Raw genomic sequence first — 23,890 nt, 5'->3', positions numbered from 1 at the left:
GTGGGTTTTACAGAGTAAGAAATTAAATGCCCGATATTCTGTTTTTTAAATTTGGATTATCTGATGATATAATTGGATTCGGTAGCAAAGTAAGGGCTAGTTTAACATTGCTTTTAAAAAGTAGTGTGAAAAAAATGCTTTTGAGAAGTTTAGTATTTAGTATTGCTATCAAAAAGTATTTTTGAGAGATAAAATTTTCATTTTAGACATGATATTATAAAGTAACACATGTATTTACGTAATGTTCAAATTAGTTAATATTATGATATTTTAGTGAAGATAAAAAATTAATTTATTATATATTGTTAATATTTTTAATATATGAAATATAAGTTTTAAATACTTTTAAGCAATTAATATTTATTATTTATAAAATTTAATTAGAATATATAAACTATATTTTCAATACTTAAATATAACAATTAAATATTTGTAATTAGATATTAACCCGTGTATTATTTTAAGGAATGTTTTTTTTAATTTTTAATTAATGATTTTATTTTAAAATGTAATTTAGATATATGATTTAAATTAAATATTAACATGACACAGAATCTATAAACCTAACAAATTAAAATATAAAAATATAACATGTATTTATGTTAGAGTTCAAAAAGGGGTAATATTTATATACTAAATATAAATATTAAAAATTTTACATTAGCATTTGTAATTAAAGTGAATGAAAAATGGAAGGATGAAAAGGTAATATTATTTCTAGAAATTACTGAACTGTTAAATTCTGCTAAATCAGTCCATATAAAATACTAGACTGATAATTTTTAGCTGAATGGTAAGATTTCACAATATGACTCAGGGTGAGTTTGGATGGGTGATGCGTTTATTTCCGGTTAGTGTAAAAATAGCGGTGGCTGTGAGATTAGATACTATAACGATACTGTAGCGTGAGACAAAAAGTAAACTAAACACACGCACTCAATTAACTTTTCAAAACTCTAATCATTAATTTCTCAACGGACAAAAACAGGGATTTTGGCACAATCGCACAATTCCAAGCAATGGATTTGTAATTGGGAAAAGGGGGCAGAGACATAATAATGGAGTTAGAAACTAATTAAATGAGGTGCATTTATTGTGTGTGAATCGCATCTATATCTATGATAAACCCATGTGTATGAGTTGGCCAAACCTCATTCATCTTGCAGCGCAGGTGAACCGTTAAACGTGCTCAGCCGGGCCCCTCGCGTCCCTCTTATATGACCGCTATCCCTTTCGGTTTCGACCTTCAATTTTGCACTACGCTCTTAGATTTTCCATTTTTAGAAAATTTTCTTGACCACCCACTGTTTTAGATAAAAAGGCGGAGACGTAAACAACAAAAACTCTTCGAGGCAACCATTTGGCATTGTTTTCTTTTCTGAATAAGTGGATTTTGCTTTACCTATTTGCCATGTATTGAAAAGTCAGGCTCGGCAATCACTCTTAAATTAAAAACAAAAAAACAAAAACAAAACAAAGGGTGTTCTTGTCTCTGTACTGTTACAACAACACTTGCTCATCTTGTTGGCTTGGCATGAGAATTTCAGAGTTTTCTACATACTACTTACACTCAGTTCAATGCTAGCTTGGTTTAGTAACATTGAACTATTCCTACATGTCCTACCAGTAGCTGTGGGATGTGTACTAAAAACATCCTACATTCTTACATCAAAACCCCATGCCTCTCTGCACATCAAATTGTTCACTACACAATGTTGATGCTACAACTGAGAGTTCCACCCGTCCAGTCCACTCCTCACCTGGTTTCAATGTCACTGGCTTCTCGATCACAGCTCCATCCACGCATAGCATCTGTTTGTACTCATCGTCTCCAAAATCTACCATTGATTTCGATTTCTTCTCCCATGGATTCCATACCACTGTTCACAACAGAATCACAATTTTTTACCATACCATGTCAAGCATTCTTACTCTAGAAACACCCTTATAGTACTTCAACTTACCAACATCGGGTAGTCCATCCTTTCTAATAACATATGTTCGCTTCCGTTCATGATCAAGTACAGCAACTACGTTTGGAGTACTGAGATAGACTCGATCCACCTGTCACACACCATTTAAAGAACATTTAAATCATTATTCTTTAAAAATCATGTAGCAGCAAAACTTGCCTACCTCGGATTCGAATGTTATGGCATCTCCTTGCTCGGTAAAGCGTTCTTTTTGGCAAAGGTTGTCTAGGTAATCAAGCGTCTCCAGCCCTTCTATCCTCACTTCACTGTCAACACAGTTCATATTCCGGTTAGAAAGTACTACTAACCTCTATTTGATCAAAAGGGAAACTGTTTGTTAAATATGATATCAAAATGGATTCCGGCAAACAGCACTCTATATGTACCTGATGTCCGAAACTGACAAATATGTATGATAGGCAAAAGAGAAACTAAATGGCTTCCCGTTGACATTCCTAATTCGTGATATTAACGCAAGACTTCCATCAGCCGCAAGTGAAACTCTCAGGCGAAACTCAAAACTGAAAGGGGAAAAGAAAAAGTCTGTTAGCAACATATACGAAACAAGTTTACTTATAAAGGTCACAGCGACTGATGCAGACGCCAGACAACTTGCAATCTATCCTTTCCTGGATGCAAGACTTTGGCACTCTGTTGGTATAAAACCTCGTTAACAGTTAATACCATTACATGTTTTTCATTTAAGTTGACAAAGTGCGTACCTATGGGGCCAGCATTTGAGATCTTCTTCGGATGGTTTAAGCAATAGGTCAATGAAGGATTTGGCATGGGAATCATTAGGACCGAGAGGCGGAGGATTCTCATCAATTGTCCAAATCTTGTTCCTAGCAAATCCATGTTGCTCGAGTGACCCGCAGTTACCAAACTAAACCAAGCATCCAAATCAACAACTCCAATAAACAACCATGAAAAAGATTCCATGTAATTTACCTTTACTAAAAGATGGAAAGAAGACTACCTGAGGAAAACAAATAGGGATTCCACCTCGCACAGCTTTGGGGGGCTTAAAAATCGCCTAAAAGACCATGAATCAGTTTCCAATTTCCACCATGATAAAAGGGGTTTAACTTACAGAATCTATAGTCATAAATCGAGGCCAACTCTTAGATAACTTGTATAGAAATTAAACACCCTTTAAAAGGAATCATATAAATCAATAAAACAACCCTGAAAAGCTCCAACAAGCCTACCTTACTACTGGTAAAAAGAAGTTCTTCCCCTTGCTCATTCCTCCATGAAGTGACCTGTCCTCCATGTAAGCTAACCTATAACATTAAAACACAAATTAATTCAAACTCCAAATCAATTAAAACACAAATCCTGACATGGAGTAACTAGAGAGAGAGAGAGAGAAAACACGAAAGAACGAATCTGAAATCTGACCCTTGCTGAAGCCCCTCGAGGGCTCCGAAGAACAATCTTATCAACCCCATTCCAATCCTTTGTAATCTCAGTTGCCGCCCTATAATCCCACACTGCTGCAGAATGCCCCATTTCTGAACCCAGATTTCCCCTTTTTTTTAACTCAAGAATTCTAGAATTTAAACCAAAAAAAGAAGAAGAAGAAAGTGTGTAGAATTCTTAGAAGCACCGAAATGCCGACGACAATGAATTCAAAGACAGAGTGATCAGAGTGAGAAGTTCATTAACAACTCTAAACTTGTGAGAAACCTCTGATCTCGTGAACTTAAAGCAAAAAACTCAACTACCAACTCAAAGATCCCTGGTCTTTGTTGACAATTACGTCTCAGATCTAAGGACCCTTAAAAATCAAATTGCTGCTACTAAAAAGACTGCCATTGAAACCCTAAAGACTCGAAGATATGAACATCTGGCAACTTTAAACACCTACACCTAACACCCCCACAGGCCCAGATTCATAAACAAATCATGCTCAAATTTTGTCATTTAACACATCACAAGAAGACAATTTTAGTAAGTTCCAATAAACATAAAAAAAAAAAGAACGTACATCTATTACAGTATTACAAACACTTTCCCTCAATATTAAAAAAAAAAAAGCCCCAATCCCCTGTTCAAAGATTTAAGTTTCCAAAACTCATCAAAAGGATGAAGTTGAATTTTTTTAAAAATAATAAAACATTAAAATTGTAACAGGACAGAACCCACTTGGGGGAGATAGATCAGAAACTATAGAATAAATAAGACTTAGAAAATAGAAAAAAAATCTAAGCTTCAGTACTTTCCTTTTGTTTTTAAAACTGCAAAAGCTGAAAGCTAGGACCTAAAGGCTAAAGCAATGTTCATTTGCATGGGAAGAATGAAGATGTTTATATAAGCCCTTTCCCAGAAGAAGTGAAGAAGCAACCACATTTCCAGGTTGATTTTTTTTTTAGAAAAATATATGAGTAAAGCTAAAATTGTAACGAACAAAAAGCCAAAAAAAAATGAAAATATTAATTAAGGTAATTAAACATAAATAAAAAGAAGAGAGAAGGGGTGTCGCCTGTTGCCATGATCTAGGACATGGAGATACGAGAAGTACATGTCCTTTGTACAGAACGGTCAATATTCAAGATTTGAAAATGATAAAATTTCAGATTATGACAATTTCTTTCTTTCTTTTTTACATTTTTCTAATCCTTAACTTGACAGGGAAGACAAAGAGAACCATCCATTTTAAATTTTGGATCATCATCTACCTTTAGTAACAAACAAAGGCTATTGAACAAAAATGAAAAAAATGTTTTTTCCCTTCCTTTTTAGTCAAAATCTGGGGTGAATTACATAAAAATCCTCTTTCTTTAAAAAATTATTAGATTAGGCTGTTTTTTTTATGAAATTATGGAATTAGACTGAAATAACGAAAATGCTTTCACTTATAAGCGTTTTCAGCTGATTTGGGGAAAACAGTTTCAGTCACTCTCAATGGCTACCCCTGACGACTACAATTCTTTTTCTATATAAACCCTCCATTTCATTTTCTTTTTCAATTCAATCTCATCTTTCTCTCACATTCTCAAATCTTTCTCAAATTTCTTTTAGTTCCCTCTTAATTCCTCACTCAAAATTTATCTCTCTCAACTCTCTTTTATTTTATTAAAATTGTATTAAGATTTTCTTAAATTATTTTTTCTATTACAATTTATTTCATGTTTTTCGAATTAGTAATGGCAAAATCTCTAATTCGTTTGAATGCCAAGCACATTTTGGTCGATCAATTGTAAATGGTAAGATTTTTTTATATATTTAATCTAATTTAATTTAAATATTTTCTTGTTATATTGGAATTTAATATTTTGTATGATTTTTTTATACATAGCCGAAAGATTGGATTTTGGAGATGTATATTCGTAACCTACCCACTCCCCCATCACCCTTAATCGAACCCTACTTGAGAGATGCGAGATTTTTGCACATGGCCCTTATGAATAGGGGTGTAAATTGGACCTCACACTTGTAAGTGCGTTGGTGGAAAGATGAACACCTGAGGCGCACACATTCCATCTTTCATATAGCAAGTACTATCACTCTCGAGAATGTGCAATTATAGCTCGGGTTACCAGTGAATGGGCCTGTAGTGACCGAGTCAGTTGTCGCAGTCGATTGGGGAGACGTATGTGAGCAACTTTTGGGGAGGGTTTCGGAAACGATTTATAGAGCCCCAATAGATATGAATTGGTTAAGAAGAAATTTTGGTGGGCTCAATACGGGTTCAGGTGAAGTCCAAAGAGAACAACACGCTCGGGCGTACATCATTATCATCGGAAGTCTCTTAATGTCTGATAAGTCACGAAATCTTATCCATTTAAGGTGGCTGCTAAAACTCGTCGACTTTACAGAAGCGGACAAACATAGTTGGAGGTCAATCATGTTGGCGATGTTGTACCGGTAAATGTGTCGGGCGACGGAACCCCAAAAAATTAAAATAAGTTGTTGCATGCTATTACTGCAATCATGGGCGTAGTACCAACTGTCATTTTTATGTCCTTGGGATAGGTTATCCTTATACATTCTCATCCGTAACAATGTAAAATTCATTAGATAATATATTTACCATAATAAAATTATTTATGTAACGACCCGATAGTCAGGGGTGTCAGAAAGTACATTTTCGGGACTCTGTTTTCGTAAATCAGACTCGTAAATATTTAGTTGTGTAGTTAATTAGGTTTTGATTAAGTGAATTTGCATAGATTAAGAGTAATTAGGTATAAGGACTAAATTGCATATAGGGTGAAAACTAAATTATAAATTATAGAATAATTAAGGGGGCTAAAGAAGCAATTATGCTATTATTCTTTAATTAGACGCATAAGGTGTAAAATTTTTATTATATATATTATAATAACTAAATTATGTTTACTTAATATTTAAGTATACATATATTATATAATGATAAAACAAATAAGTAAAAGAAAAAGAAATAGAAAGTTAAACAAAAGAAAGAAAGAAAAGTTCAATTGGTTAGTCAATTTAGTCCATTTTTCTTATAATTTTTATGTTTTTGGAATTTCAGTGTTAAGTATTACCCGACCCATGTCGAAATTTTAGCAATTATTGAGTTTTTAAATGTTATTAATGTTGAATAATTTTAGTATTAGGGATTAAATTGATAGATTTTTAAGCTAGAAATGAAAAAAGGATTAAATTGTAGAATAAATTGTAAATTTTGAGTTATACGGACTAAGTTGTGAAAAATTCAAAATTTAGGGATTTAAGTGAAAATAGGGAGTTAAATTTAGTATAAAGTGGAATTTGCATGAAAATAAATAATTAAATGTGAAGAATAAAAATTAGTCTCGGTTTAGAGACTAAATTGGAATTTAGAAAAATATTGAGTAAAAATTAAAATATTCAATATAAAATTGAATTGTGTTGTATTGATGAATTTTAATTGTTTTAATTCTGTAGCTAGCGTCGTATCGAAATCCTCAACTAAAAAGGGAAAAGATAAAGTCGATGTGGAATAGCTAGGAATTCTTGGTTTGTATTTCGATAATCTGAAACTAGTTATTAATTGTTGTATTTTTTATTCAATGCATATGGTACGTGCAAATATGATAATTGAATATTGGTTGTATTTAGGAAGTGAAATTAAATCCTATTAACTGTATCGAGCTGAGTCGGATATAGATGACATGCTATAGGATTGGATGAGTTTAGGGATTTCTTCGACTTCGAGTCGATGAGGCACTGGGTGCCAATTTACTTCGGTTTAACCGATGAGACACTGGGTGTCAAATTTATATAGCGTTGGGCGCAATTATTACTTCGGATTTATCCGATGAGGCACTAGGTGCCAAACTGGTGTGTTGATTAGATCCATATATCCGTCTGAGTCCGAGTCATGTTAATAGGAGTAATTAAATAAAACGGTACTATGATTGATATTGGATGATATTGTATGTGAATTGAAAATGGGATAGTGAGTTGAAACATGAAAATGAGATACATGAATTATGTATTCATGGATTGGATATGGAATGTATAATGTTATTGTTTAAATGATATGTGGATTAAATTGTGAAAAACTATTATATAGTAAGTGGTGAAATTGAGTATGGTATAAAATGATGTATTTATGATTTGAGTATTGAATGGCTAATGCATTGTATGAATAAATGTGGTTTTAAATATCCAATTGTGCTTATAATTAATATGTGCATATTATATTATATTGTCTTTAATATTCGGATTATAGAAATACGACTGAGTTTTTACTCAGCTTACGATTTTATTTTTCCGTGCGCCGATTAGGTACTTCAATTTTTGATCGCCGATTCAGCATCCAACAACAATCCCGAACTCAAACGTGGTGATGTCTATCTTTGTGTTGGTATGTACCTAGGGTATTTAAATAATAGTTATTTTGTGGTTTGATTGTAAATAAGGTTATAAGTTTAATATTGGTTTGGTATATATATATAAACAAGTGTTTGTGTTTGAAGCCATATTATAGCATGACAAGTTAAATCAAATCTAGATATAAGCATGTGAATTTAAGTTAGTGTTTAAGTGCTTATGAACTAGGCAAAAATGGATTGAATTTGGTAAGTTTATAATTTGCATTTGAATGATGTTTTGATGATATATATGTAGTACCAATGAGGGTACATTGGTTAGGCACCTAGGATGATTGTTTTGACATGTTTTGAATATTTGATCGTATTTTAAACTGGTTAAATGAATAGTTTTTGAATTGTTTAATGCCAAGTATGTAGAAAATGGTCAAATTGTTGTTTAAGGCACATTTTAGGTCCACACGGCTAGACACACGGGCGTGTGACTCGGTCGTGTGAGACACACGGCTAGCACACGGGCGTACAAGGCCATTTCGAGAGGGTACACGGCCTGGCACACGGGTGTGTGGCTTGGCCGTGTGACCCAAATCAGAGAATTATAAGGGCACTGTTGACACCATTTTTTTGATGGAAAACGGGGTCGACTTGGGTTTTGAAAAATGAAACGGGAGTCGCCACCAATCCTTTTTAATAAGGTGTGATCGGATCACCTTGAAAAGTGGTTGTTTTTAATAAACGATTTGATTTTATTAAAACAACGGTTTTGGTCCACGAAATTCAGAAAAACAGGTTCGGGAGTCAGTTACGCACAAGGAAGGATTAGCACCCTCGATACGCCTAAAATTGGTACCTAGTTGATTACTTAATGTCTTAGTGTCGAAAACTGAAAACTTTAAAAAGATTTAAAACACGATCCTAAAAAAACTTGAATGACATGGATTAAGATTTAAGAGAATATCTGGCTATTTGGTTAAACGAAAAAAAATCGGAACCCAGCACATTAGGGCACATTTCTTCGAATTTCCAAACGCAAAATATTATCTTAATTTGAAATTTTAAAAGGATATTTGGCTATTTGATCGAACGAGAAAAATCGAAACCCAGCACATTAGGGCACGTTTTCTCGAATCTCCAAACGCAAAACATTACCTTTATTATTTTTTAGAAAAAATCCTCATCTCGAGAAAACGACATGTCATATCCAATGCGTTAGGACACAACTTATCGAATTCCCGATACAAGAATACATGCCGAAAAATTTACTTATTTAAAAAGACATTTAATTATCCCGGGTTTAAAAAAAAGGTACCACGCCCAGTAAGTTAGGACACAATTTTTTTAAATCCCGAGATTATTTAAAACTTGAGTTTGAAAAGATTCGTGCATTTAGATTCATCGTAAAAATCGAAACCCAGTAAGTTAGGGTACGATCTTCTCGAATCTAAACACGAAATACTATTTTTTAAAACAAATTTTGTTATATTGAGTAAAATAAAACACGAAGTCGTAGTAAAGAATGTGAAAACAAATTACATTGTTGTTATGCATGACAGAACCATAATGAATACGAAAGTATAAAAATGATACGAGCAATAGCATAATATGAAATAAATAAAAGGTCAAATCTACAACATACAAAATAACAACATATATAAACGAATAAAATTAAAACATTCATTCAAAATAATAATAATGAAAATGAAATAAATAAATAGTGGATACAATTAAAAATGTAAAGAGATATATATATGTATATAGATATAAATTAAAATATGTATGCTTATTAAGATATAATATATATATATAATATTTTAAAATATAAAGAACATATAAATATGTATATATAAAATTATGAAATATGAAAATAATGAAACACATGTAAAAAGTAGGTGTACATGTATATATTTACAAGAATAAAATAATAAAAACATATATAGATATATATGCGCGTATACATTGTAAAATAAAAGAAAATATGTATATACAAATCATAAAATATAGGGAAAGGATTTTGAGATATAAAGAATAAGTATAGATATATATAGGTATTTATGAAAAATAAGCTAGAATAATAATAAAACTAGTGAACATACTAACAAAACAGTAACGAATAGATATAAGGAAAATAAAACTAATAAATAATGATAATAATAATAATAATAATAATAATAATATCAAATTATTGTTTTTAATAATAAAATAACCTAAATACAAACAGAGGGCTAGATTGAATTAAAAAATAACATTTGGGGTCAAATCGCAAATAAAATAAAGGGGAAGGACCACAATGAATGTGTGAATAACAAGGAGGGACCAAATGGGAAATAATTTCGTCCCTCCAAAACGCACAGCTTCAAGGTGGACCAGATTATAAAGCAAAATAGATTACAGGGCGAAATTAAAAAAACAAAAAGAACTTGATTGCAAAATCATTTAAAAGCGGAAGGGCTGAAAGCGCAATTAGCCCTTCTGCTAAAAACACGCGGATCCTGGCCTGGAGCGGGTCGGGCGAATCGGGTCAAAGCCAAAACGGCGTCGTTTTGGGCGTTCTAGGGCTAGGCCAAAACGGCGTTGTTTTGTATCCCTATAAATTGCAAAAATTTTCAAAAAAATTCATTTTCCTTTCTTTCATAGAAAAACTGACAAAAGCTCTCAAACTTCCTCTCACCCTCTCCAGCACTGCCCAGAATCCGGTGAGAAAAACCGCCGTCCACGCCGTCGCGCAGGCCGGAAAATTCAAAGGTAATTTTTTTACTTTTTTTATTTCTAATTTATTTGTATATATAAACTGTTTTTTTTAAAGTGTGAAATAAAGAAAGTATATATATACGTATTTTCGAGGGGGAAAAATAAAGAAAAATAAATAAAAACGAAAACAAAGATCTTAACACCTTATTTCTTTGGATCTCTTCAAACTTTTGCTTTTTATTTTTTTTTGATTGGTGTCCGTCTGTTACAAGAAAGAAAGATGAAAAGAAAAAACCAAAAGAAAAAGCAAAAAAAAGGAAAAAAAAAAAAGCCTCTCTCCTGGTGATGTTCAAATGGCTTTATATAGAGCCATTTTACAAATTTTTCTCTTTTTCTTTGCTTGTTGTTGCTGCTTTCTTTATTTGTTTGCAGGTGAGCAGTTGGGCGGTGGCAGAGAGTAGGTGGCCACTTGCACTGATGAAGCGACGGCGGCGGCGCTAGCGCAAGCTAGGGACGGCGGCAGTACTAGGGTTTCAGAAAAGCTAAAACCCTAGTTTGACAAATTAGTTTTGGGCCTGTTGGGTATTTGGGCTTGGTTTAATTTGTTGGGTCTTGGGTTTGGGTTGTAATTGGGTTTTATGTTTGGGTAGTGGGCAAAATTGGGCTGTACAGGCACGAACACGGGTTGGGACACAGTCGTGTATCCCTATTTCGAATGCCCACATGGTCTAAGACACGAGCGTGTCTCCTAGCCACACGGCCGTGTAAACTCTGCAGCTTTGAAATTTTTTTATAGTTTTCGAAAAATTCTCTGAGTATCTGAATTAGTCCCGACTTGTTTCTAACGTGTATTTTGGGCCTCGAGGGCTCGAACAAGGGACAATATGTATGAGTTAATTGGTTTCTGACCTACATATTATTATGATACGAAATGTTTGAAATTTATGTTTGTTTGATCGATAAACTCCGGTAATGCTCCATAACTCGATTCTGGCGAGGAATACGGGTTGGGGGTGTTACAATTTAAAATTTAAATTATTATGTTAACATATTGTTTTCAATAGGTGGAACCATAGGCCGAGTTACGTGGGGCTACCAAATGAATTTTGAGATATACGATTTCTGTTAGACCAACGACCAGAAGCAGATGTATGTATTTTTTAAATTTGAATTATATGATATTAACGTAGTTGATCTAAATATTAATAGTATATATATAATTAAAAATTTTATTATTTAATCAAATCGAGTAGTTCAAGTTTCGATTATGAATCGAAATGAATTTTACAATTCGAATATACGATTGGTGTAAATACGATGCTTCTAAATATTGAATTAAATAATTATTAAATTTACATCTAAAAAAATTATAAAAAAAACTAAAGAATATATAAAAAAACTTAAAAAATATAGAAGAAAACTCAAACCCCTACACAACCCTAAACCCTAAATCTTAAAAAAGGGACAGACAGAAAACGCCTTCTGTTGGAAGCATTTTCGTTATTTCGGTTAAATCTCATAATTTTACAAAAAAAAACCAATCTAATTCAATAATTACTTTAAAAAATCAGGATTTTTTTAGAAATTCACTCCAAAATCTAAGACCTACTAGATAAATAAAAAAAAAGTTAGCTTGTATTATAAAACCTTGTCATCAATAAATATACTATTATAAAAATATATTGTGATAATAAGGAGACACTTGCAAATTTCAACCTTTGAGAAAATTGTAGAATGAAGTGTTTTGAGTCGGATCAGATTGGTTAGGTTAGAAATCAGTTGAAATATTGGTACGAAAGATATTTTTGAATCGATTAATTTGAGAATCAGTATGAATCGATTAAATTGATAATTTAACCAATTAAATCGAGGTTTTATAATTTTTTAATTAGATGGAATGAATTGATTATACCGATGTAAACATTGTTTGGAAGTTAAAACTAAAGGAAGTGTTTATATTTTAAAAGATTATGGGGAAGAAACTTCACCAGACATTTCCATTTCCTTTAAATATATAACAAAAGCTACAATAGAAAGAAATACATGAAAAATACTGGAGAAAGTGTTAATAAAAATATCATATTTTGAAAATAAAATGAGATGAAATTGATAATTTAATACTAATTTTGAGAAAAGATTTATATACTTAAGTAAAAAAAAAGAGTTGATATAATTTGAAGGTTAATTTTACATTTAAGCAAAAGAAATATAACAGCTTTTTTTACTTTAATTTTTCAAGTTAGTAATTGATTGTATATTTTTTTATAATATTGTTTTCTATATTGTATTTGAATTATTTTCCATTACACAATCTTAGATAATTAATAATGTGGAATATATTAGTATTATTACTATAATCTAAAATAAATAATATTAATATTATTTTAAAATTATTTTTTACTACTAATTATTAATATATAAAAAAATGTAGAAATTTGGGCAAAAGCAGGATCCAATTCAATACCCAGGCTTCTACAACTCCAAGACAATTGGTATAATTACAATACACTCCAAGTTCCATAAAAAGCCTTACTCACTTCACTTCACATATTTTTATTTTACTTACCTTCTATTAGATTTTTTTGGGGGGTTATTCACCTTTACTTTCAAACCAAAATAATTAATAAAAACATCAACTAAATTGGGTTGGTTTAGAAATAAAAAATAAACATTTAATTATGTTTTAGTTTTATTTCAATTTAATTATTCAAAATTTTCAAATTAAATACTTTAGTTATATTCCCGTTAATTGCGGTTAGAGAGTAATAAAAAAGTTGACGTATGTTTTTTTTTATTGGACCAATAATAAATTTAATCATTCCATGTTTATATATTCTATCAAATTGTTTCTAAATCTAAAAGAATTTAACAAATTTAACCCTCGATGCTTACAAAATTTATTATTTTAGTTCTAATTCTAAAAGTTTCAAAAAAGGGAAATACTAAAAAATTAAAATCAAAATAAGGTCAAATATTTAAAAAAAACTTTTTATTAACACTGAGGGCTAAATTTGTTGAATTTTTTAGATTTATGATTAAATTGATGGAATGTATAAATACCTAAATTTATTATTAGTCTAATAAAAAGAAACCCACATCATTTTTCCGTCACTCCTCTAAAAGCAACTAATGGGAGAATGTCTAAATCGAAAAAGAAAAAATAATCAGGTAACCAAATAAAGCTAAATGTATAATAAATAACTATTTTTTATAATTTACCCTAATTTTAAATCTAATCATACAAATTACAGAAACAAATAATTCTGGGCATAAAGGCAGCCAAAAAGAAGAGAGGTGATGATTAATTACCTCGTGCCATTTTCAAAATAAAACATGGTAAAATCAAGACGTTGTATCCCTTTTTTCTGTATTACATGGCTATAATAGGAGATTACGTGCATGTAATGAAGCCGCCACGTATAGTCTAACAATTTCTTGTAACATGCTTAATATTATAAGAGAGAGAGAGAGAGGGGACATGTGCAGGACAAAAAAAGCTGGCAGTGTTGGAAGGAGATTTAGGGTTTGAAATTTTGATTTTTGAAAGCATGTGGGCAGGCAGCCTTCTATTTTGGACTTTTTTCTATGTTGGTCTTCATTCACCCATTTCATTGCCTCCTCCCATCTCTTATGTCTCATGTCATGTCATGTGCTCCTTTTTTCTTTATTTTGTTTTCTTGTTAACTTTTTTTTCTTCACGCATCAACTTTGACGCAGTTGGGTTGGAATTTTATACTAAATTGATGTTCTATAGGATTAGCTATTTCGATTTTTGACAAGGATTTTATACTAAATTGATGTTCTATAGAATTTTATACTAAATGACTAGACTACACATTAGTTTTAGAATGTCAACCAAACAAAAAGGGCTTTTCTTTGCTGCTTATTCTTCAACTTATACCAGAGAAATGTTCTATCCAAATCACTGTCTGCAACTTCAAAAGTTCGCTACTAACTACCACAAAAAATTACAAATTCGTTGGAAAATGTAGGTAAAACTGTAAGAAAGGTCCTCTACTATGTATTCAATCCATCTTATATTTAGGGCTAGTTTAACATTGCGACAAAAAATGCTTTTAAGATAAAAACATTATTTGTTAACAATATACTCTTGACTTTCCTAAAAGTATTTTTAGATAAAAAAAAGCAAAAAAATTTAAACTTTTGCTCAAAAGTGGTTGAGTTTGAATGGCCATTAGTTATAAAAATTTTGTTCTAACTGTAAAAAGACATAATTAGAAGAAAAAAAAATTAAAAAGATGAAACCATAATAGATAAATTAAATCTACTAAAAACGAATGGTACAAAAATTATATATAGAATTTGACTGAAAATTCAAGTCCGTGAAAGATCGATGGTACAGAGGAGATTAAAATTTTTTTATCGGTACGTAACAGTTATTTAGTTGCACGAATACTCTAATCTGAAAGTGACAGCAAAATCCATTCAAGCATGAAATGAAAGAGAACCAACGGTGATTTGTAGCATTTTCAAATTTCAAACGTGTATGTCAATAAAATTTTGAATAATCATTAGAGATTACGTATTACAGGTTTCCATTCTACTACACTCCGATTCCCGTTAATCTACACTACTTTCTCTTTCCTCTTATCTTCAAATAAAATTACATCACTTCTGCCATTACAAAACCTAACTTACAAATGCAAAAAAGTGCCGTCTATCACAATCCCTAACCAACTATTTCATCCCTATGCTATCTTTCAGTAGTAGCCTTGGGCTTCTAAGTTATGCCAAAGCTACCTGATTTCCTCCAATTTAATGCCAACAATCACTAGGCCACAACTCTTCTCCTCATTCAGCCGGCAGCCACTGCATCGTCTCTAGGACTCGGATCCAAGAGTTGATGCAGCTTGGCACCGGAGTCTGACCTTTTCTCACCCATTTCACCCTCCTTGTCTTCCTTTTTGTTCAAAATATTCTCCTGTGCGTGTCCAAGTTGAGCATTTTTCAGTTCCTCCTGAATTGCAAGTCAATTACAAGTATGGAGTCAAAAGGGGCAATCACACATGTAGCAAGTTAAACTACCAGAAAAGAGTAGGCTAAAGCCTAAAAGTGCCCACTTACCACTAATATCGCATTTTCGAGCCTTACTTTTTCAGACATTTCAGTTAATTGGTTTATTTCAGATCTGAGTGCTGCATTCTCTGAAGTTAAGGATTCAACTTTACGGGCAAGCTCTTCAGTCTCAGCCTACATAAGAATCTATTACATTAGCTTCATTGCTATATATACTTCATTATCTGGTAAAAAGGCTCAAAGAAAGTTTTTAAGCACAGGAGATAAAAAAAAAGATGTATTTCTTGTACCTGCTTCCTCAGCCTTGACCTTCTAGCGGATTCTCTATTAGATTGTTTTCGCCTCTCCCGTTTCAGCTCCCGCTCACTCTAGTTAAATTTCATTTAAAACTTAGCAACAGTTTAAGACAGCACAACCCCCTCCCCTCTCATACTAAAATGACGACATGATAGAAAGAGTAATAGATATACAAGAATTCAATTCACAAATACCTGCAACCAGACTTCAGTAGGCATTACTCCACAATGTACACCCATAGCACTGGACATAGCATTCATGGTGGGGGTGTTCCTAAGCTCCAATATTGTTCCTGTGGTCATGCCAGGAGAAACTACAGTTCCAATTAGTTTAGGAGAAATGGTTGCAGTCACCTCCCCCGCAGCGACTTGGTTAGACTTTGCCTCAATTTTCTCATCTTCGCCTGCTAAGACATAGACCATATATCAATAACACTAGAACTCATATACGAAAGTGGGTCAACTGTATCCGAAGATTCAATAATATGTTTATCTTTCTTTCAATTTTCTAACACGTCACAAAAAGCTTTTGCATATCAAGTTCATGATGTCCTAAATACCACATCAAGAATTTCCAAAGGTGCACCTGCAGATCTCTAATAAGATCTCCTCATAGTAGGGAATTTTCAATAGTGTTTCTAAATAGTTAAAATAAATAGATGCCACCATTTCGACACAAAAGTAGCATACTATGAATTAGCCAATCAAGAATATACATACTGAAGAATGGAGTCATACCAATAGTTGGTGTCCCCTCCCTGCTTCTTTTCCGTCTACTTTGATCCGTCTGTCAAAAGATGCAAAGTCACAAAGATAAGCTTTAGCATGTTTTCCTTCATCATTGTCTAAAATAACTCTAAGAAAATAAAAAAAGATGTTGGAAGCAGCTTAAACAGATAGGAAGGAGATCTCACCCCAGTTGTATTTCCATCACTACCATCAGCTGAACCTGCAGTCTCCACACTGCACACACGATTGTAAAATTAGTCTAACAACAAGGGATAAACTAGGAAAATGTCACTTGGTTGTGCAATCTCCTACAAATAGGCTGCTAAAGCATAGCTTTGATGTCCTAAATAATACTAATTTGGCCAGAAAAGATCAACAAACCTGTGGGATGGTCTAGGTTTAGCTCTTCCTTCAGCATTCTCAGCAGTACCATTGCCTATTGATATTGCAAGACCATCAAATCCTTTCAGCTTCTTCATTAAACCTTGTTCAGTATTTCCAGGGGACTTCGTAGGTGTCTCCACAGGACCTGCAGCCTGCATTAAAATGCTTGGAGTTATATCCAACACCTGTTTAAAGCATAAAGCATAGACTGACAACTTCGTAGTTATCTTATTGAAGCAGTGTATCTGCATGCGCATGAACAATAAATTTGGATTAAACAGAAACAGTTTTGAAACATTCATCCAACAAAAGCATCACTTACTGCCGGTGATGATGGAACACCAAGACTGTGTGATGCCTGGATTTCAGGAGCAAACAGATACAAAATGAATTAGTATATAATATGATACAATAAAAGCAGCATTCTAGAGTGTTATTTAGCGAACAGGGGCTAAAGAATCAAATGAGCACTATCTAGTAGGTAACCATAAAAAAGAGCTACTGTCTACACTTGAAACATAGGCCAGGAATAAGAAGAGTATCATAAACTGCATGCATACTATAAATACTTAGACCTCATAAATTATACATAACCGGTACTCATCCCAAAATTATAAAACAAAGTAAAGTGGTGCTCTAATTAAGAGAAAGGAAACTTACCAGAGGAACTGCGGGATGTGCATAAACTCCCCCATGAGAGTAGATTGCTGCATAAGGTGCTCCATAGGATGGCATCATAGGCTGGAAGAGCCAATAAATTAGTATATCAATAATTATTTGCAGACTAGCTCAGTGAAAAGCTTGAATAAAGGTAACTTCACAGGAGCTAAGGGTAATACCTGTGTTGGACCCCACATATAGGGGGGAGGAGCATGGCCTGATGCCACAGCTGAACTGTAATACGGTGGCATATTGACATGAGGACCATAATATGCCTATATATGTAATTAGAACCATGAAGTCCCCATTAGCAATTTTATTAAGAAAAATAGATTGTAAATTGCAATGCCTTGACAATGGCAGCACAAAAGAGGGAAACAAGTGCATGCATAAAGTAGATAACCTGCATAGCAGCCCAATCAGGATAGACATGAATATTGTTCTGATCCTACGAATAGAAAAAGATTGGTCAATACTTAGAAATCAGCTTCAAAAAGAAATCTCTATAGAAAGATTAGATGCAAAGCAAGTTCTACTACAGCTACTTTAAAGATCTATTCCCTAAAAAAATACAATATTGGGGATGATAGGGTCTGGACCTGTGTCATCTAGGTCACAGATGAAAACTCTAATCATTGCTCCAAACAAGATAAACATAAAATATTCCAGCTTGTTTCTAGTTTCAACAGTTAAACATGCATAATCTCTTAGCTTACCGTTGGCACTGGTGAAGATGATTTGTCAGACTTAGAAGACTTCCCTTCCTCGTTGTTTCCCATGGTCAAAGCACCAAAGGTGAAACCTTTTATAGAAGTTGGTTCACCTCTCTCTGTCAACTGCAATCGAGGAGAAACATGAAGCAAATTTTCTGGACAGCAATAAGAATGGCTCAGTAAAAAATCATACAAGCAAATCAATACTGATATTTAATTAGATCCAACCACTTGATTTAATATTAAAATTTCTGAACAAATGCTTTAAAGTATGCAGATATCATCACAAATCATTCTACTTCCATATTACTCTCACAAAGCAGACAAATGGTTGTACAGGCGCAACGAATACTGCCTTCTTCAATGCTCAAAAGAACACCAAGAAATCAATGAAAGTCACATTCGTGTTCCTTGAATTGGCTTGATGCTCTCTACAAACAGTTAAGATTTACAGATTTCTACTTCCTGATGCTTAGCATGTTTGATCTAATTCTAATCAGCTTATCATAAACAACTTTATAGAAATCAAAACAAGTGCAGTCTGACGTAAATATTTGGTGCTTCATTGATATTAACTTATTCAACTTTCACCAAACTGTGTTGGAAAGTTTAGAATATGGATTTTAATTGCAGAATTGAAACTTGAAATTGTTAGTTACCTCAGGTGCTCATCTTATGAGTTAAATCCTATACTAGCAAGCTCGGGGAATATGACATAAACGTATAATTACAAATAGGCTGCTTTCAAAAGTATTTACAACTGAACAGATTTTCTCCAAGAAAAAAAAAAGGTTTAATCCAGTTTCAAATAATACAAAATTTTCATGAACATAATAATTCCGCAAAGAAAGGAGGAAGAGAAAAACAGCGAATGTGAAGATGGATAGCCCGGAAAATACATGCCGAGGGTATAACCGTCTTTCAAGCACCCACACCATATCGAGATGTTAAAGGATGATAGCAAAAGAAACGATGCAATTTAAAAAGAAAAAGGAATCCGAAAAGATTAATCTGTCTTAATTAAAGGACAAAAATATACATGAAAATACTTTCCAGCACGTTCATCAGTTGAACCAAACAAAACCTTCACGTATTAATCAACTAAGCCAATAATAATAAGAAAATAGAAAATTTAATGTAACTCTAATTTCAACATACCTTAAAATCTGAAACCCGAGATTCTTCCTTCTCTTGGCTGGAAAACAATAATACAAATCAATATTAGATTATCTTCAATTAGGGAAAAGAGAAGTAGAGAAGAGAATTTGAAAAGAAATATTCGTCAAAAAGACTGCATTATCTTCTTCACTGAAAAATATCGGGAATTCTTTTCTTTTAAAATTCGCGGAGAATAAGAGAGAGATGCAGGAGGAGGAGGAGGGTGTGGGAGAAGAAAAAAGAGAGGGAGTGCCAAAGGGAAGACAACATCCACATCACCAAAAACGTGTCGTTGAAATAAACAAGTGTACAAATCTACCGTATATAAGGGAGGGCACAGTTGGTGGTTGAGTTGGCCCATCGATATTGGCGCTGCCCATTCATTTATTCCAACGTCACCTGTGCCTTACACGTGTTCGTCGATTAGTGGATGAAGCATCTTGGGTAAGGGGTCCAAGTCCAACCTGTTACTTCCGTCATGTGGGCTTACATGCTCATGTTTCATTAATTAAAGGAATTTGAGAGAAATTATTTTATGAACATTTTTATATGGTCTTTATTAACTAAAAGTAAAGTCATTTTTTTCACCTCATATGTACCGTCAATAAAGTAAGATCGAAATAGAAAAAAGTGATATGTTTATTTTTAATTAGTAAAAAGTATAAATAATATGATAAAAGAAGGTTAATAAAATAATTTTTTGGAATTTGGATATAAGACAAATTATTATGATTTGTTTGTTCTTGAAAATATTTTATCCTTTAATTATTGGCGAGAATTACGAATTCGAATTTATTTTACTTCAAGGAATAAAAAAAATATTAATAGAAATGCAATATTTTTAAATAATGTAAAAAATTGTGGTCAAGTTTTGATTAAAAACAAACAACTTAATGGTGATAAAAAGATTTCTTTCTTTGATCCAATTATCGATTAAAAAATTTAGCTTGTATGAATCAATATTAGTTTGATACTAATAACGACAGTCGTTTCAGAATGATAAAGATTTATACGTATCCGAATTTAAAAATTTGTTAATAGTACATTTCTCTCTATATTATATTATGTATGTATCGTGTCGTGTCGTGTATATGAAAATAAATAAATAGTCATAAGAATTATTTTACTAATTTAATGACATACCTATAGATTAGATCCACGTATGAATGTTTGAGATTTAACTACAATGAATTGATCCTTTTAAATCCACCACTGACCACCTGTTCGTCCGTGCTTTTGCCATGTAGGAATGATTTGTTTGATCCGCTTTTTCTTTTTCATTTCCTTTCTCGTTTTTTATAGGGATAGCTCGTGAGCATCCCATAAGCTAAAAGTAGAATACGGGATAATCCAATAAAGGAAGATTTGGGTTTTTTTATTCAAAATAATACAAATAAAATTTCAATTACAAAAATAAAATAAGTTTTAGATTATTTATGAAAATGAAATATTTTTATAATAAAATTGAGTCCCACCGATCCGTCAGATAGTACCAGTTATAAAAATAATATTTTAATAAAAACAACTAAAATTATATTTTAATAAAAAAAGTGTGAAGCCCATTTTTCAGGCAACATTCTTTTTCCCTTCTCACTTTTATTTATTTTTTTTAATTTGGGATGGTTGTGGTATAATTTTGAATTTCATACATTTATTTTATGAAAATTGAAAGTTAGTTATTTTATTAGGTGCTTTGGATTATCAATGGCTGATTTTTTTATCGTATTAGGTGTTTACAATTATTTCAGATATGTCATGTTTGAGTTGTGACAAAACAAATTGTCAACATGTCATAATGTTCTATTGATGCTTAGGCTAAAGCCTTTATTGTGTTGATAAAGCTTGTCATTCACCATCTACGATGAGTGTTTGTTATTTTTTTCACTTGAATTGTATGATTCTATTAATTGAATGAAAAAAAATCTCAAAATGACATGTCGGACATTAACTTGAAAAGACATAAAATCTTATAAAGATCTCAAATCATGATGATTTGAATATAAAAATCTAAATTATTATTCAAAAGATTTTAATAAATTATTATTATTTTTAAGTATTTCAGTAAAAAATAACCGATCATATCCATATATTTTTAAATATTTCATTTCATTTCATTATTAAAAGAAAATGCATGGAAATTAGACTAAGAGCTAGTTTGGCAATGCTTTTGAGAAGTGCTTTTGAAAAGTTTGGTGTAAAATTTGAGTGTTTAGTATTGCTGTCAAAAAGTACTTTTAAGAAATACAATATCCATTTTAGACATATTATTATCAAGTAACAAATATGCATTTAAATAATATTTAAATTAGTTAATGTTATTATATTTCAATAAGAATATAAAAAAAATATTATAACTTGTTAATATTTTAAAATATAAAATATAAATTTTAAATATTTTTAAGCAATAAATATTAATTATTTATAAAATTTAATTAGAATATATAAACTACATTTTAAATATTTAAATATAACCATTAAATATTTGTAATTAGTATTTTAAAAAATATTTTTTTATTTTTAATTAATAATTTTAACACATTTGTAATTAAGCACCAAAAAGAAAAAAATAGAAAGTACTATGTTATTGGAGGGGTGAAAAAGTAATTAAGCACTAAAAGTACTTTTGGGAGAGGAAAAGCTAAAAATTTTAGCTTCTATTTTTCAGAAGTGCTTTTGAAAAACACTTCTAAAAAATTAAAAATTTCAGCTAAAGGAGTTTGTTTAGCACAACTTTTCTTTCAAAAGTGCTTTTGAAGCTAGAAATTTTTTTTAAACACTGCAGGCTCTAAACCTCATAGAAAATCGACTTAAAACAAGACAATTTTAATATCTAAAGGCTATTGATTCAAACATCAAGATGCAACGATACAGAGCTGATAAGCTTCAAGTTTCAACGCAACCAAAACAAAATTATGGATACCATATTTCATTTTATCTTTTCCATTTAAAAATAATAAATTAATTTATATATACTAGATTAAAGAGTAAACTAGTTCTTTATGTTAAAATTTTCATTTATTTCTACTATTAAAAATTTAAAAAGTAGATGTAGAGCGAGATAGGGTGAATCTTTTTTCTTTTAGATAGTGAGTATAGAGCAGTTATGATAATTACTTGCCCCGCTTCAACTCGCTCCACTATATCAAATTCTCATTTTATCTTTGTATATGTAAACTATTAAAAAAGTAAAAATGTTATAATGTAATATAAAAAAAATCATATATTTCATGTTTAAATATTTTTTTAAAGAATTATGTTTAAATTTTCACTTGACTTTAAAATGATTAAAAATTTTAAATATAAATAGTAAAAATTAAATTGAAGTAGAGCGGGGTGGAGTGAGGTGGAAATGGATATATCCAAGGTCCATGGAAATAATAATGATTTTTAAGATTATACACTCATAATGGAGTGAGACGGGTGGTAGGACAAAGCATGTCAACTATAGAGTGATGGTGAATTTAGCAATATATGTCCTCGCTTCGTTCCATTGCAATTCCTACTTATTATGATTGGTTCTTCAAGCATTCAGCTATAACATCAAGCGGTAATTCCAATCCAAATTCCCTAAGTTTGATACTCCATTTTACCAAGGCAATAATCAAGGAAGGAGACAACCTAACAGTAAAAAATTGAAACGACATCGACAAGGCAAAAACTAATCGAAGGCAAACGGTGCATCAAGAAGCTTTCAAAGCAGCAACAAAGTTGTCGTAGATCATAATAGTACTAATACTTCCCTGCACATACCGATTATCTTCCTATCCATATTGATTATAATATATTGATTTTGATATTGTAGATCATCAACTTATAGTTGGTTTCACTTTGTTGTATTTCTAAGATATTTTAAGTTGGTTAAGTCATAATTTTTCATTCAAGTTCTCTTATACGATGTCAATTGTTATAACAATTAAGTTATATAAGATATTTGAATAGACTATGATAATAGTTCACATCGTGTAGTACAAAAAGTCATTGAAGGTAAATGTTTCAAATAATGTTTTAGCAAGTGACAGTTTATGGTTGATCTCTCATTGTCTCTCTTTATATTCTTTTATTTTTGAAAGAAAGATATTTATTAAAAAAAAAGGAAGGTTTAGAATATCCTTATAAAAATTCACATTTAGGCCTAAATTAAAGCATGATTTGCATGTATCTTAATACAATATTTATGTACTTTGAAAATTGAATCTCATGTAAAGATTGTCTTTGATAGTGTTATAGTGATGCTCTTCGTAGCATGGAATATGAAGCATGAGGTGTTTATTCTGTGTAACAAGAATAAAACGTTTTATTTTACATATGAGCCGACTCTAAACAAAAACATGGTCTAAAACATGCTTTTGGTGATGTACTGCCGACTGGAGTTCTACGGTTCGCAACAGGTCAGGGTTATGGTCCATGGCTCAGTGGACCACCATAACATACAAGGGGAGCACGCCTGTAACTAAAAGGAAAAGCCT

At 31.7% G+C, this 23,890-nt stretch overlaps 2 protein-coding genes across 11 annotated transcripts; both read right to left on the bottom strand.

Annotated features, from left to right (window-relative positions):
• Positions 1–1,430: 1,430 nt before the first annotated feature.
• LOC107924590 (putative glucose-6-phosphate 1-epimerase) lies at positions 1,431–4,802 on the bottom strand. The gene is made up of 8 exons (XM_016855103.2): positions 3,378–4,802; positions 3,185–3,259; positions 2,953–3,009; positions 2,696–2,859; positions 2,360–2,494; positions 2,137–2,239; positions 1,965–2,064; positions 1,431–1,880 (listed from the first exon to the last, which is right to left on the bottom strand). Exons 1-8 carry the CDS (start codon positions 3,486–3,488, stop codon positions 1,669–1,671), a joined length of 957 nt encoding a protein of 318 aa, XP_016710592.1. The 5' UTR covers positions 3,489–4,802; the 3' UTR covers positions 1,431–1,668.
• Positions 4,803–14,905: 10,103 nt separating this feature from the next.
• LOC107924495 (G-box-binding factor 3) lies at positions 14,906–19,719 on the bottom strand. 10 transcript variants are annotated; one of them, XM_016854976.2, is made up of 13 exons: positions 19,425–19,719; positions 18,270–18,421; positions 17,957–17,995; positions 17,733–17,828; positions 17,554–17,634; positions 17,216–17,251; positions 16,891–17,045; positions 16,695–16,743; positions 16,501–16,567; positions 15,976–16,187; positions 15,775–15,852; positions 15,533–15,658; positions 14,906–15,425 (listed from the first exon to the last, which is right to left on the bottom strand). In XM_016854976.2, exons 2-13 carry the CDS (start codon positions 18,330–18,332, stop codon positions 15,264–15,266), a joined length of 1,164 nt encoding a protein of 387 aa, XP_016710465.1. In that variant the 5' UTR covers positions 18,333–18,421; positions 19,425–19,719; the 3' UTR covers positions 14,906–15,263. The 10 variants fall into 10 exon arrangements, with proteins under 10 accessions (XP_016710465.1, XP_016710464.1, XP_016710463.1 ...); XM_016854975.2 differs by having other exon boundaries at positions 18,270–18,389; XM_016854974.2 differs by having other exon boundaries at positions 17,957–18,001; positions 19,425–19,718.
• Positions 19,720–23,890: the final 4,171 nt, after the last annotated feature.

This window comes from Gossypium hirsutum, chromosome D11 (genome assembly GCF_007990345.1).
Source record: "Gossypium hirsutum isolate 1008001.06 chromosome D11, Gossypium_hirsutum_v2.1, whole genome shotgun sequence".
NCBI lineage: Eukaryota > Viridiplantae > Streptophyta > Magnoliopsida > Malvales > Malvaceae > Gossypium > Gossypium hirsutum.
Note: the sequence above shows the minus strand (reverse complement) of the source record. Positions and strands in the feature narration are given on the sequence as shown.

Excerpts from the sequence above, each read along its gene's own strand:
- LOC107924590 (XM_016855103.2), bottom strand. The coding sequence starts at position 3,488 with ATGGGGCATTCTGCAGCAGTGTGGGATTATAGGGCGGCAACTGAGATT. Across the intron at positions 3,010-3,184 it reads TTCTTTTTACCAGTAGTAAG|GCGATTTTTAAGCCCCCCAA; the intron begins GTAGGCTTGTTG and ends ATGGTCTTTTAG. Across the intron at positions 2,495-2,695 it reads CTCAAATGCTGGCCCCATAG|TTTTGAGTTTCGCCTGAGAG; the intron begins GTACGCACTTTG and ends TTCCCCTTTCAG.
- LOC107924495 (XM_016854974.2), bottom strand. The coding sequence starts at position 18,332 with ATGGGAAACAACGAGGAAGGGAAGTCTTCTAAGTCTGACAAATCATCT. Across the intron at positions 17,252-17,553 it reads CACATCCCGCAGTTCCTCTG|GCATCACACAGTCTTGGTGT; the intron begins GTAAGTTTCCTT and ends CCTGAAATCCAG. Across the intron at positions 15,853-15,975 it reads CTACTGAAGTCTGGTTGCAG|AGTGAGCGGGAGCTGAAACG; the intron begins GTATTTGTGAAT and ends AAATTTAACTAG.